Source organism: Vicugna pacos, chromosome 3 (genome assembly GCF_048564905.1).
Source record: "Vicugna pacos chromosome 3, VicPac4, whole genome shotgun sequence".
In the NCBI taxonomy this organism is placed as follows: domain Eukaryota; kingdom Metazoa; phylum Chordata; class Mammalia; order Artiodactyla; family Camelidae; genus Vicugna; species Vicugna pacos.
The window spans coordinates 110,177,462-110,190,926 of record NC_132989.1 but is presented as its reverse complement, the minus strand read 5'-3'; the positions used below and the strand labels follow the sequence as shown (position 1 = coordinate 110,190,926).

Genomic DNA, 13,465 nt, shown 5'->3' with positions numbered 1-13,465 from the left:
TTTAAGACCAGGAAATAAAATCTCTAATAACTCACCAGAAAATTAACAAAGATGCACCAGAGAATGACGTTAGCAAGAATTCAGGCATGTGCACACACCACACACACACACACAGACACACACACAGTGTCAGCAGGAATTCATTTAAATTACTTTTAATAGTGGAGTAAATGCAATTAATTTGGAAATTTAATTTTTGGTCTTTAGGGAGATACTAACAGTTGAACAGCAGATTATTTCCAAAAGGTGGCTGGAAGGCTAGCATGTACAATAGGGAAAAACAGGAAGAAATGGGTGGATATGCTCAGAGACTGGAACGGAGAACTGGGAAGGGAGCTTAGAGATCAGTCCACCTCCTGCACTATAGAGAATCATTCCCCCAGATCCCTGACTGGAGGAACTAAGTCAACATAGACTACAGGGATTAAGTCTAATTTTCTGCTGAAATTTTTCATGCATTATCTCTGGTAGAATGAAAAAGGAAGGAGAATGGAAACCAGGGCTGGTGCCAACCCCAGGGAACTGGACAGAACAGAAAGATAACAGAGGTCTTCTCAGAAGAGCCAACTTCCTAGTTCTTTTTTTTCTTTTAACTGAAGTACAGTTGATTTACGGTGCTGTGTTAGTTTCTGGTGTACAGCATAGTGATTCAGTTATACACATGACTTGCTGGTCCTTTTTAAATGTAGGGGAATGACATGTGAGCAGCAGCCCCTGGTGGCAGAAGCATTTAAGAATAATTCCCGAGTGCTCTCTAGAACCTGAAACCACACGCGCACCCAGCCACGTGCACCATGACCCTTTGCCCACCCACGAGCTGCGACTTAACAGCCATTTGACATCCAAGCATCTTCATAATAAAGGTCAACACCTCTGATGCTAAATTTAAATTCCTACAACCCCCACTGTAGCAAGATCATCCATACTTGTATTATGGGAGGTTTCATTTTCTCATTCATGTAACAAGGATTTACCCAAGTCCACATTTAATCTGAGTAATGAGGAAATGCATTGCAGAGTAAATGGATGGAAATGAAGCATCAACTGGTTCCGGGGCTCAACTTAAAAGGGGCTCTGAGCAGCTTTGATGGACACACATTTACCTGAGGACCACATTTACCTGAGCTATGACGTCTGAGATTGAGGCACATCCCACCAGGAAACTGTATTTGTGTTTTAAGAGAATGCCAGCATGAGTCCATGCCTGCCAGAAAGAAAGAACCGGGCATGAGACACAACTTCAGGATTAGTTTATTTCTTTTTTTAAAATTGAAGTATAGTTGTTTTTACAACGTTGTGCTAATTTCTGGTGTACAGCATAGTCATTCAGGTATACATTTATATATATGTATATATATTCATTTTAGGTTATTACAAGGTATTGAATATAGCTCCCTGTGCTATACAGTAGGACCTTGTTGTTTGTCTATTTTATATATAGTAGTTTGTATCTGCTAATCCTAAACTCCTAATTTACCCTTTCCCCCCTTTTCCCCTTTGATAGCCATTCATTTGTTTTGTGTGTCTATGAGTCTGCTTCTGTTTTGTAAAATGAGTTCATTTGTGTCATTTTTAAGATTCTATATATAAGTGATATCATATGATATTTGTCTTTCTCTGTCTGACTTACTTTGCTTAGTATGATAATCTCTAGGTCCATTCATGTTGCTGCAAATGGCATTATTTCATTCTTTGTTTATGGCTAAGTAGTATTCCATTGTGTGTGTGTGTGTGTGTGTGTGTGTGTGTGTGTGTGTGTACATATAAAACAACTTCTTTACCCAGTGATCTATCAGTGGACACTGGGTTGCTTCCATGTCTTGGCTATTGTAAATGCTGCTGCTCTGAACATTGGGGTGCATGTATCTTTCCGAATTAGAGTTTTCTCCAGATATGTGCCCAGGAGTGGGATTGCTGGATTGGGTAACTCCCCTTTTAGTTTTTTGAAGGATGTCCATACTGCTTTCTATAGAGGCTACACCAAATTACATTCCCACTAGCTGTGCAGGAGGGTTCAGGATTAGGTTATTTCTGGTTGTTATGAGTTCCTGGACATACCTCATCTCCTCCCGGCCTGAGCAGCACAGGTTTGAAAAATCCACAATTGGTAAAATGACTGTAACTTAGCCTGGTGGCCAGGACCACAGGAGATTTTTAAGAGGAACCAGTGACTGCACAGTATTTATTTGGTACCAGTTATAACCAGACATGTATACTGGTTCGTGTGCCGGGCAGGAGAGCTGGGTGACCCCTCTCTCTGTGGGCAGTGCAAATCACAGCACCTGCTTTCTGTATATATGAAGCAATGTTTTTAAAATTTAATTTTAATTTTTTTGGGGGGAGGCAATTAGGTTGGTTTGTTTGCTTATTTATTTATTTATTTTAATGGAGGTGCTGGGGATTGAACCCAGGACGTGGTGCATGCTAAGCATGTGCTCCACCACTGGGCTATACCCTCTCCCCTGAAGCAATGTTTTAATAAGGGCTCTAAATTGGTTCTGAGTTGTGACAGTCATTACAGGTTCTCGCTGACTGACTGGGGTCCTTCTTTTCAAGTTTGGGCAGGACCCGATCTCACACTTTGTGCCTTTAGGGGAAATGAAGAGGACGGTCCTATAAGGTTTGCAGACAATGAAAAGCCCAGGGGATGGCAGGTTTGGAGGAGGTTTGAAGTTCAAAGTAGGATGCATTTAAGGATCATCCTTCTAACTTGTACCGGTTAACCTAGACTGACAGAGATATAGCATTTCACGTGAGCTAAACACAATCAGAGAGGCACGATCTACTCCCCAGGTCTGTGTCAAGACTTTACATGGGAGCTGCTACATCCACAAGTCCCAAGGTGCGAATGTGAAAAGAAATGCAAAGCGCAGGTAACGTCTGCAAAGTGCAGCCTGTGGGCTCTCTGCAGACCGAAAGCCATCTGGATGGTAAGCTTTGTGGTTTTCAAATACTCTCTCTCCAACTAATACATCAGGGCCATGCTGCACTGTGTGTGTATGTGTTTGGGGAGGTGATGTGTACGTATTACTTTGGTTTTTATTAGCAGTCCCTTCCTGCTGGGCCTTTGGGAGAGCTGACAGATGAAACATGGAAGAAAAGGGAGTGGATCACAAGTGCTCTGCTGTTATTCTGAGTTTTAGAAACTCTCTCGTGGCAAATAAATACAGAATGGAAGTGGAACATGGAGCACTCAAAAGCCACTTTTTGTCCCAAGTTCCGTGAATTCACTGTATCACTGTAATTTTACGTGTTTCAAGAGTCCCAGAGCAGCCGGGAGCACATGCATTAGTGCAACATTGTGGGCTCTGTCTAGGAAGCTGGGCTGTCACTCTGGTCACCTCCTGCAGTTCGCTCACTGCTTTGACAGCACGGTGGTGTCCCCTCCGGCCAGCCAGGGCACCATGGGGAATCTGATTCTACACTCCAACCCACTGGCCTTTTTCTTTTTGGAAGATATATGTCAACTACCACAGCCACTACACCTGGTGGCAAGTAAGAAAAAGAAAATCCAGTTACCAGTGTTTCAGTGGCCAAGTTCTCCACCTAAAGTGATGCCGTGACAATTGACAATCAGAACCTTGGGTCAAAACTAAGGGTTTAATATTTAAGTCTCCCATGCACAGCAGCGCAAGGCTGTCGGAGAGTCAACGAGCCAGTGCCTGTAACCCAACCCAGATTAAGACTTCTGATAACATTTGAGAGGATGGACCACATACGTTTCCACCTTGTCTCATTCCTCCAAGGATCTGGGGCTGCTGCCTTACCTCAGTATACATGTCCACTCACCTCGCACGTCTACTGTACATAAAACTTGAGATAGGAGGTGGTAAAAAAAACTTGAACAGATGAACGTATTTTAAAGTCTCCTTCCAAGGCTAATTTAAAATAAGCCCAAAGAAAGGGTTTATTTTCCTGCAGCATTAGACATTGTTGGAAAAAAATAATATTTTTGCTAAGTCTCTTTTATATCTATAGCAGATGAAGAGGAAAAAAGCATTCTCTGAGAACTCTTCAGTGTCATGAAAAGAATTTAATCTATGGAAGTGAGCCACCCTTAGCTAATCTAGTAAAGCTGGTTATTAAAGTAATAAAATCCTATCTGTATATTTGAGTGATTCTTATTCTAAAAAGCTCTGGGTGCTTATACCACACAAGTGGTAAGTTTATCACAAAGCTATCCTGATCCCTTGATCCTGAATATATCAGAAAATAATTTATATTTGAATCAAATTTTCAAATGCGCTCTCTTGCCTTCTGCCAGAACTTGGGGCAAATACAGATAATTCTCATAAAAGAAACTGAAAAGATGGACTGGTTAAAAGTCAACAGTCAGTTGGAACACTTCTGCACTGCTGGGGGTGGGGATGTAAAATGGTGCAGCTGCTACAGAATTCAGTATGATGGGTCCTCAAAAAATTAAAAATAGAATTACTATACTTCTGGGCATATACTCAAAAGAATTAAAGCGAGGACTCAAAGAGTTATTTGTGCACTCATGTTCATAGTGGCATTATTCATAATAGTCAAAAGGTGGAAGTAACCTAGATGTCCACTGATGGATGAATGATGGGTAAACAAAATGTGGTCTATACATACAATGCATATTATTCAGCCTTAAAAAGGGACATTCTGACTTAAGCTGCATACAACACAGATGAACCTTGAAGACATTCTGCAAAGTGAAATAAGCCAGACACAAAACCACAAACACTGTGATTCCACAGTGGAGTCAAGTTCACAGAGACAGAGAGGAGAACGGTGGTTGCAGGGGCTGCAGGTGGGGAGTGAGCGTTCAGTGGGGAAGCGCTTCAGTCGGGAAGATGCAGACAGCCGTGGGTGGACGGAACACAACAGTGTGCATGTACCTGATGCCACTGAAGTGCGCAACTCATAGTGGTTAAGATGGTAAATTCTATGTTATATGCATGTGACCACAGTTAGAAAGGAAATGTGGAGGGCAGTGAAGACAGCCTCAAGCATGTTGATCATTTTTTGGGTGGGGTAAGTGGAGCCATTTCCACATCCGAGTTGCCAGGGGCTGGGCGGGGGAGGAGAGGATGGGGAGTTCGAGTTTCATGGGAATAGGGTCAGTATCACAAGATGCAAAGAATTCTGAAGATTCACAGCAATGCGATTCACTACAAGCCATTGAACTAAATACAGAAAAATGGTTAAAGTGGTAAATTTTAGGTTACGTGTTTTTTACCATAATTAAAAAAAAAAGTGCCAGCGATCTTCTACACTCACCATTGCATCCATAAAAGGAAAGGCAGCAAGATACAGGAAAGCCCTTCTCGTTTTGTTCCCCACGGACTCATCCACGTGGTGCAGTTTATTGATGATGTAGTAGCCGAGGTCACTGTACGCTGCAGGAGGTCCAAAAACAGACATGGCGGTGTTCAGAAAAAGTCAGCCTTATAAGCCTTTTATCCCAAAAGACTAAAAACAATTTTAAATATAATATTTGGGTGTTGTTTGGTAGAAAAATTAGAAAATTTAAACGAGCAAAAAGAAGAAAATCCTCTACAACCTCATTCATTTCTCTACCGAGAAGGGGTTAACACTCTGGGTTCTAGTTGCCCAGTTGTTTTATGGGTGCATGTGGTGGAGTATCCATGGGTGTTTTAACATAAAAACGGGGTCGGGCTGCATTTGCAGTCTTTTGTAAACCATGAACACCTTTCCAGAATATGCTTCTACATTTGAGTGGACACCCTGAGTTCCTCTTTGTAGGTTTCCTTAGTAGGGCTTAGTCGTCCCCTATTGTTGTACGTTTAGGTTGACCTCACAAGTCATTTGTTGAGTCCTCGCCCCCTGTACCTCAGAACGTGACCCTCCTCGGCAGCGGGGTCATTGAAGGTACAGGTAGTTAAGAAGGGGTCACACTGGGGTAGAGCGGGCTCCCAACCCAACGCGATGTCCTTCTAAAAGGGGAGACTTAGACCCGGAGACAGACGTGCTCACAGGGAAGCCCACGAGCACATGAAGGCAGGGGTTGCGGAGATGCCTCCCAAGCCAAGGGACCAGCAGGAGCTGGAGACAGGCCTGGGGCAGGTCCCCCCCTCGGCCTCAGAAGGAGCCGACCCGGCCACCCCCTCCATCTTCCAGCCTCCGCACTGTGAGACAACACATTTCTGGGATTTGAGCTCCCCTGGCCTTAGTGCTGTGTTAAGACAGCCCCAGCAAACTCCTTCAGGCGGCTTCTGAGAAAAGGAGGTGTGGGGCCGACTGGCGTCCAGCCAAGTCCACAAGCCCCGCTCCTGGGCTCTCAGACGTCTGCCTGCGATCCCTCAACAGATAAAGCACGTCCTCTCCTGGGCGTGTGGCCCTAACAAACTACTAGCCCCAGGTAGCGCCTAATCTCACGAAGGTTCAGGCTGGCGTGTCTCAGCCCGCCTTATCAGAGTCGTAAACCCCACCGCCCTCCACGGCCCGAAACCTCTTACCTCACCTACAACCAGTCAGAGACTTGTGCTCAAGCTGATCAGGCACCTCGTGACCCCACCATATAAAGGCCCCCCACAACCGGCCCTCGGCGCTCACACAGGCACCTCTCGCCCGTGGCCCACTGTGGTGCATGACAGCATGACCTAATAAACTCCTTTTCTATTCTCATCCTTTGCCTTTGGTAAACTCTTTCACTGCTTGTGACGCCGGCCCACCTTGTCCCCTGACAGGAGAGACTCTGGGGCAGGGGCAGGGAAAGAAGGGACACGTGAATTTGAGCAGCTGAGAAGGGACACGTGAATTTGAGCAGGGCGGGCAGTCTGCTTGGGCGGCCTGAGCGTACCGAGATCGCAGTGAGGAAGCGCCTCTACTTCTGTAAATATACCTCAATATACCAACATCAAAAAGAGCGCTTCTATGCAGAATAACGAAGAGCAACCATCTATAAAGGTTAAAGGGTCTGAAGGACTGACTGCTGGGGGATGAGCTCGGCCAAGCCTCTGACTCCCCCAGGATGTGTCGTCCCCGCCCCCGCCCCTGCTTCGCTCCCGGGTACTTAGGGACCAATGGGCCCCAGGATGCTTTTGCTTCTTTTTACTTCTTGTCCTCTTTTAGTTACTAGAGGAAAACTCTGGAGGCCAAGCAAAGAGGCTTTTTCTTCTTGTTTTTCCCTCCTTCTCTCTAGCCTCCCCTCTGGTAGAAGAGTCTGATTATAACTATGAGGTTGTTTCCACCTGGTGAGCTGGGAGTGTAAAATCCCAGAAGCTGTTTTTCATCCATTTCCCCGATGTCTGCCACCCAGTCCTGTGTCCCCGAGCTGCTTCCGAGTGGAGCTGTTGGCTGGGGGTCATTTGTTAAAAGTGCTTTTGCATAGAGTCCGTAGTTCCCAGGCGAGCTGCCGTAATGACATTTAGTAAATTTCAGCTCCTATAAACTGCCTTCCAAGACTGTTCGGAAATAGCTTATATTCCTTAGGACAAGTAGAACATTAAAAACGGAAATTAAGCAAGGTTTTTGAACAGATGTAGACGGATTTCGTGGTGTGGCTGCAGCGGGAGGACGCTGACTCGGCCTGTTTACAGGCACGCAGCTCTGAGCCGCCCAAACCAGAAACAGGAAGGGCCATTCACGTCTCCAAGCTCCTCTGACCTCAGCCCACCAGGGGGACGGGCCCTTTCCAGAATCAGCTGTTCTCAAACTTGTCCATCCCATAGATCTTATACTTGTTGCAAAATGCCACAAAATATTAATATCAACCTAGACAAGTCTCATTACCTGTAATTCTCCCCATGAGAATTAAGGAAAAAGCCCTCCTCTCATTTTAGTAACAGGATCATATGTGTATTCTCAAGACGCAAATCTGGCAACTCTTATTCTAACTCAAATTCCTTAATTCCCACGCTGAAAAACCTCACAAGAACTACTGATTGACCTGCTATGTTCTGTTTACTAGGTTTTTCACAGAGGCAGGTCATCACACCCCTGTGTTTCTAATGTATCCTTTCCAAAATACGTGTGTTTGTATGGCGGACAGGACATATTTAAATCACTCCAACAAATATGGTTGTATCAGGCAATGCACCGTCACCCAGCTGCAAAGAGGCTGATTACCTGCATGAGGGCTGGGACACATATGAGACACTCATCATTTTAATCTGCACCCGAGCAATATTTACTTGGAAGATTTGGGGATGGGAGGTACAAACGTTGCCCAGGCCTTGGAGAGATATCGCAGACCCATGCATAAAGTAAGTAAAGGTGAAGTTTTAACACAAGAACTTAAATTCTATCTCTATTTTTATCAAGACTCGACACCACTCAGAATGGCCATCATTCAAAAGTCCACAAATGACAAATGCTGGAGAGGCTGTGGAGAAAAGGGAACGCTCCTACACTGCTGGTGGGAATGCAGTTTGGTGCAGCCACAGTATGGAGATTCCTCAAAAGACTGGGAATAGACTTACCATATGACCCAGGAATCCTGCTCCTGGGCTTGTATCCAGAAGGAACCCTACTTCAAAATGACACCTGCACCCCAGTGTTCATAGCAGCACTATTTACAATAGCCAATAGATGGAAACAGCCTAAATGTCCATCAACAGATGACTGGATGAAAAAGAAGTGGTATATTTATACAATGGAATACTACTCAGCCATAAGAAATGACAACATAACACCATTTGCAGCAACATGGATGTCCCTGGAGAATGTCATTCTAAGTGAAATAAGTCAGAAAGAGAAAGAAAAATACCATATGAGATCGCTCATATGTGGAATCTAAAAGAAAAAAAAAAGAACATAAATACAAAACAGAAACAGACTCACAGACATAGAATACAAACTTGCGGTTGCCAGGGGGTCGGGGGGTGGGAAGGGATAGACTGGGATTTCAAAATGTAGAATAGATAAACAAGATTGTACTGTATAGCACAGGGAAATATACACAAGATCTTGTGGTAGCTCACAGAGAAAAAAAATGTGACAATGAATATATGTATGTTCATGTATAACTGAAAAATTGTGCTCTACACTGGAATTTGACACACATCGTAAAATAACTATAACTCAATAAAATAATGTTAAAAAAAGAAAGAAATGTAAGTAGCTGTTTTCATACGACGAAGACGTGCAAATGGGTTTTAGTGTCTGGCACGGGTGACACGTAAAGGGGAGGGCATTTACTGGGGCAGGAAAGTGACGTAGGAAAGGGTGGGGGGTGATGAGAGAACAGCACCCCATCTGGAGCCTGTGGTCAAGGTTACGGGAAACAAAGAATGGGCAAGATCTGAGTATAAAAACACTTACAGACTAACACAGCACTGTCAATCAATTATATCTGAATAAAAAAAAAGCTAACAGACTCACTAAGAAAGAAGAAGGAAGGAGAGCAAAGATGCCTGATGCAGTGGACAGCAGAAGGCGAGAGAGGAATTAAAGAGTTAGGCAGAAAATTGGAATGAGGCCAGCAAACTGAAGGAGGAAAAATCATTATCGTTTAACTTGTAAGTGTTTGAAAAAAATTGACACATGCTTCCTTAGCAATTGCAGAAAGAATCTGTTTGGTGGAAGAAAATCACTATAATTGTAAAAATATCAACAGTGATAAAAGCGATTGTTAGATATATCTGGGATACAGAACAATTTTGGTTCAAATGTAAGATTTTATGATTCCATTTTAAAATTGAAAATCTTAGATTTAACTTGGAAAATGACATTGATTTTTATTTCAATGACCAAATGTTCTTCCCAACAGTGTCAATTACCCAGTACACTCAACTTTTCCTTAATTACTGGCAGCTAGTAATTAGCTGTTAGTCCCAAAGTCTCATCCAAGCATGACTAAAACAGTGAATGTTAGTTTTATTTAGAAGTTAAAAAAAAAAAACCAATCAAAAACCTAGTAACAAAAAGGAACTAACTTATCTTTCTTTTTAGGCAAAAATTTATTTAGACCCATTCATTTCACATATGGAATTTTCTCAAATACATAAAACATCTTTGAAAATGGTCCAGATCAAATCTAGCTGCAGAAGTTTCTTCAAACCTCAGCTGATGAGTTAGCATTCAGGGCGTCAGCTGAGGGAAAGCAAGGTATCTCCTCTCTACCCCATGCCCTGAAGCTCTGAGCCCAAATGCAATGATCAATAGTGACCCTTTGGCTGAATATCTGGCCCGCAAGAAGCATCCTCTCTTCCACACGGTCCTCAGCACAAAATTCTATGCTGCATTAAAAAGGAAAACCACCAAGGCCTCACTCCATTTACTTTCAGATTCAGTCATAGGAGTAAACATTAGCAGACACTTGGGTTCACCGGAAATGGCCTGGGTTTATCTCCTGGCTCTTCATTCAACCCTAACATCCATGGTTCTCCTACAGTGGGTTTGTGAAGTGTTCACAGGCTTCATGCAACTGCCTTCAATAGGTGTGTATTCAATTTTTATGCCAGGTAACCTGACCTATTTTAAAGTCAAGAGGTTCTGAAATCATGCCCTTATGGGTTTTATCACTCAATAGAAGGCAGAAGTAGAACTCCAGCTCTAAAGGAAGGTGCTTTTCCAGGTCTTGGTGAACCTGTAGGCCAGTCACTGTGTGTGTGTCATACAATGTTTTCATTGTTTCATGGAAAGAATGTCATGCCAAGAGTATTTAGTCTTGTCTTGGAATAGAAGAATGAAGTCCTGAAATGAGATAATTTTAATACATAAAACAACCTTTGTTTCCACAGCTGATGCACATTAATCCTAACAATCATTCTATTTTTATTCTTAAGATTAAGTGAGTCTGTATAGTAATGTCTGTCTCTAGCAAAAGCATGTGCCATTTTTTTAGTGGTGATGAGTTTTAATAACACTAATATATAATTTTCTTTCTTCCTTTCTTTCTTCTCTTTCTTTCTCCCCACCCCTCCTTTCTCTAATCTTATGTAGCTTTATTTGTAGCTTAAAAAAAATCTGCTTCTCCCCAATAGACCAAAAGTGCCTTGAGGTTGGATCCATGTTTTGCTTTGATTTGTTTCTTTTTTTCAATTGAAGTATAGTCGGATACAGTGTGTCAATTTCTGGTATACAGCATAATGTCCCAGTCATGCATACACTAATACATAATATTACATATTATTTTATATATATATATACACACATATATGTATATACCGTCGTCTGACACAGGATTTGGGAACCAAAGACACAAAACTACAGCTTCCCAGAGAAAACACATTTTCTTTTCTTGCCCTAGAAGCCAAATTCCATTCCTTCCATCCCTTGAAATTTTCGGGAGAAATATTTAATGATTACAGAAGAGATCACTTATTGCGATAAATACATGTAAAGAAATTAAGAGGAATAAGGAATTACCAAAGCTAGATTCCTAATGGACGGTCAACAGCCTTACCTATCAGGGTGTGGAAGACGGCGGCGATCGCACCGGCCACCACCATGCACAGGACAGCTTTGGTCCTGTCCCGCTTGCTGTTCACAAACACCAGGCCCACATTTTTGAAGTCACTCATGGGGCCCGTGAAGAACTTCATTAAGGAGTACGCCAGCCCGTAGCTGGCCAGCATCTCCACTGCATCTTCCTTGACAGCAGCGATGCCCCGGTTCAACGCCTATGGAGGGAAGAAACACACACACACAGCATTAGAAATGTTGTCTTGTCTCCAGGGAGTCCCACTTCAACAGTAAAACTCAGCAGATCATGTTTCTATAGAAACGCTAAGCAGCTTACAGGGTAAATCTCACTGTAATTTGATAAAAGTTACTATTTTTCATTTTCATCCATATTAGCTTCAGTTTGAAATATCTTCTTGTAGGGGAGATACCTGTCCATTGGGGTTAAAGTAATAGCAAAAACTCAGTAAGCACTTTATGTTAATATCAGAAAACATTTCTAAGAAGTTCTGGGTTAAGAGCTTAACATGTTAAATTTTATTTGCAGGCTACATTTACACAACAGCAACAGGCATCCTGGAAATGAGTCAACCACTTTATACGGAGTGGGTGATGGCTTCTTTTCTTCCTTTAAGGAAGGGGTGTGTGTTTGTGTGAGAGGGAGAGAGAGAGAGAAATACTGTGTGTGTATTATATATGTATCCCTTGTAGCACAGAGTAAGTTCTGCACTATGAAAATAGGTATTGAAGGAATTTGCTGTACCATCAAATGATGCTATTCACCTGATTCTACTGTGTTTTAATTTGACTGTATTCCTGATCTCTGTGCAGACAAATAGGAAAACCTTGAAACCAAACACACTGTTTTGGGATAATTCTTGCTGGAGAAGATGCAGTTGTAGAACATTCTATTTTAACCACCCTCCATGAGGGGTCGGCCCTCTGAGGTCCTGGCGGCTTGTCAGGATGGCATTTCCAAATGAGCTTGCACACCTACTGGACGTATAAATTAGACTGGAGATGGTGGGAATGGATGTCCAGGTGGAAAGAACTTTATTTTTAAAATGTCGCTAGAACATTGACTCTGTGTTTGGGAACAGGCCACTGACTGAGAAGGAGAGTCAGCTTTCTGTGCAGTCCTACACTTTTCAACATAGACTTAATTTTTTAGATTAGTTTTAGGTTCACAGCAAAATGGAGCAGAAAGTACAGAGTCGCCATAGTCCCTCTCCCCCAAAGCCCACACCACATCCCCACCATCAACCTCCCATCCCATACCTCTATTACAACTGATGAACCTACAATGACACGTCATTATCACTCAGAGTCCATGGTTTATATTTGGGGTCACTCTAGGTGTTGTACATTCTGGGGGTTTTGACAAACGTTCTATAATGATGCTTATCCACCACTCTGTAGTTGAACATTCTATGCAAAACACTGTTAGCAAAAAGAATGTATCTATAGGAAGATACAATGTGTAAAATCACTTTAGAAAAATCTAGGATAAAAATAAATGATAGCTGTAGGAATTCAGTATCATTCCTCTGCTAAAGTGGTATCATACAAAGTAGTTTTTGCTAATTGTTTCCAATTATATATCTTATTCTCTTTTCCTTTTTCCAATCATAACTGTAAAAATTTCCATAAGAAACTTCTTAGCCTTTGCAGAGCATTCCTGCCATGACGCCTTCCTGAAGAACAAATTTTCCTTCTACCAAAGCTGATCTAATGCTTTAACACCCTAAAGCAAAATAAAAACCATCAAGCTCTTTGATAGTAAATCTCGTGTTCAAAAGGTGTATCAAGTCAGAGGACTCCTGCTATGTGTCAAAACCGATCACTTGATAATCTTCCAGATTAATTTCCTTCTGGACTTCTATAGTGGATGTTGTCGGCGATCCACCCAGATCCCTTTTACTGGTCAGCGCATCCATCCCCAGGTGCTAGGAGTTGGCCATTAATGCCCCACAGCTGCTTCCTTCTCAGGGAAAATTGCCCCCAGCCACTTTGGATTGGTTAAGCCACACCTGACCCCCAGGCAGCACCCAACCAATGGCTGGCTGACTTGAGAGTATACAAGATCACCTCCCAGCCTCTCTGTGGTATCACCCTGGTACAATTC

The 13,465-nt window shown here is 42.7% G+C and overlaps 1 protein-coding gene across 2 annotated transcripts in view; it reads right to left on the bottom strand.

Annotated features, from left to right (window-relative positions):
- ANKH (ANKH inorganic pyrophosphate transport regulator) overlaps window positions 1-13,465 on the bottom strand; it is a 129,064-nt gene that overhangs the window by 36,905 nt on the left and 78,694 nt on the right. For both annotated transcript variants that reach the window (XM_072958836.1, XM_072958837.1), the window contains exons 2-4: window positions 11,342-11,558; window positions 5,251-5,369; window positions 1,121-1,204 (exon numbers count right to left, since the gene is read on the bottom strand). In XM_072958836.1, the coding sequence (XP_072814937.1) occupies window positions 1,121-1,204; window positions 5,251-5,369; window positions 11,342-11,558 (420 nt within the window). The remainder of the gene's footprint in view (window positions 1-1,120; window positions 1,205-5,250; window positions 5,370-11,341; window positions 11,559-13,465) is intronic.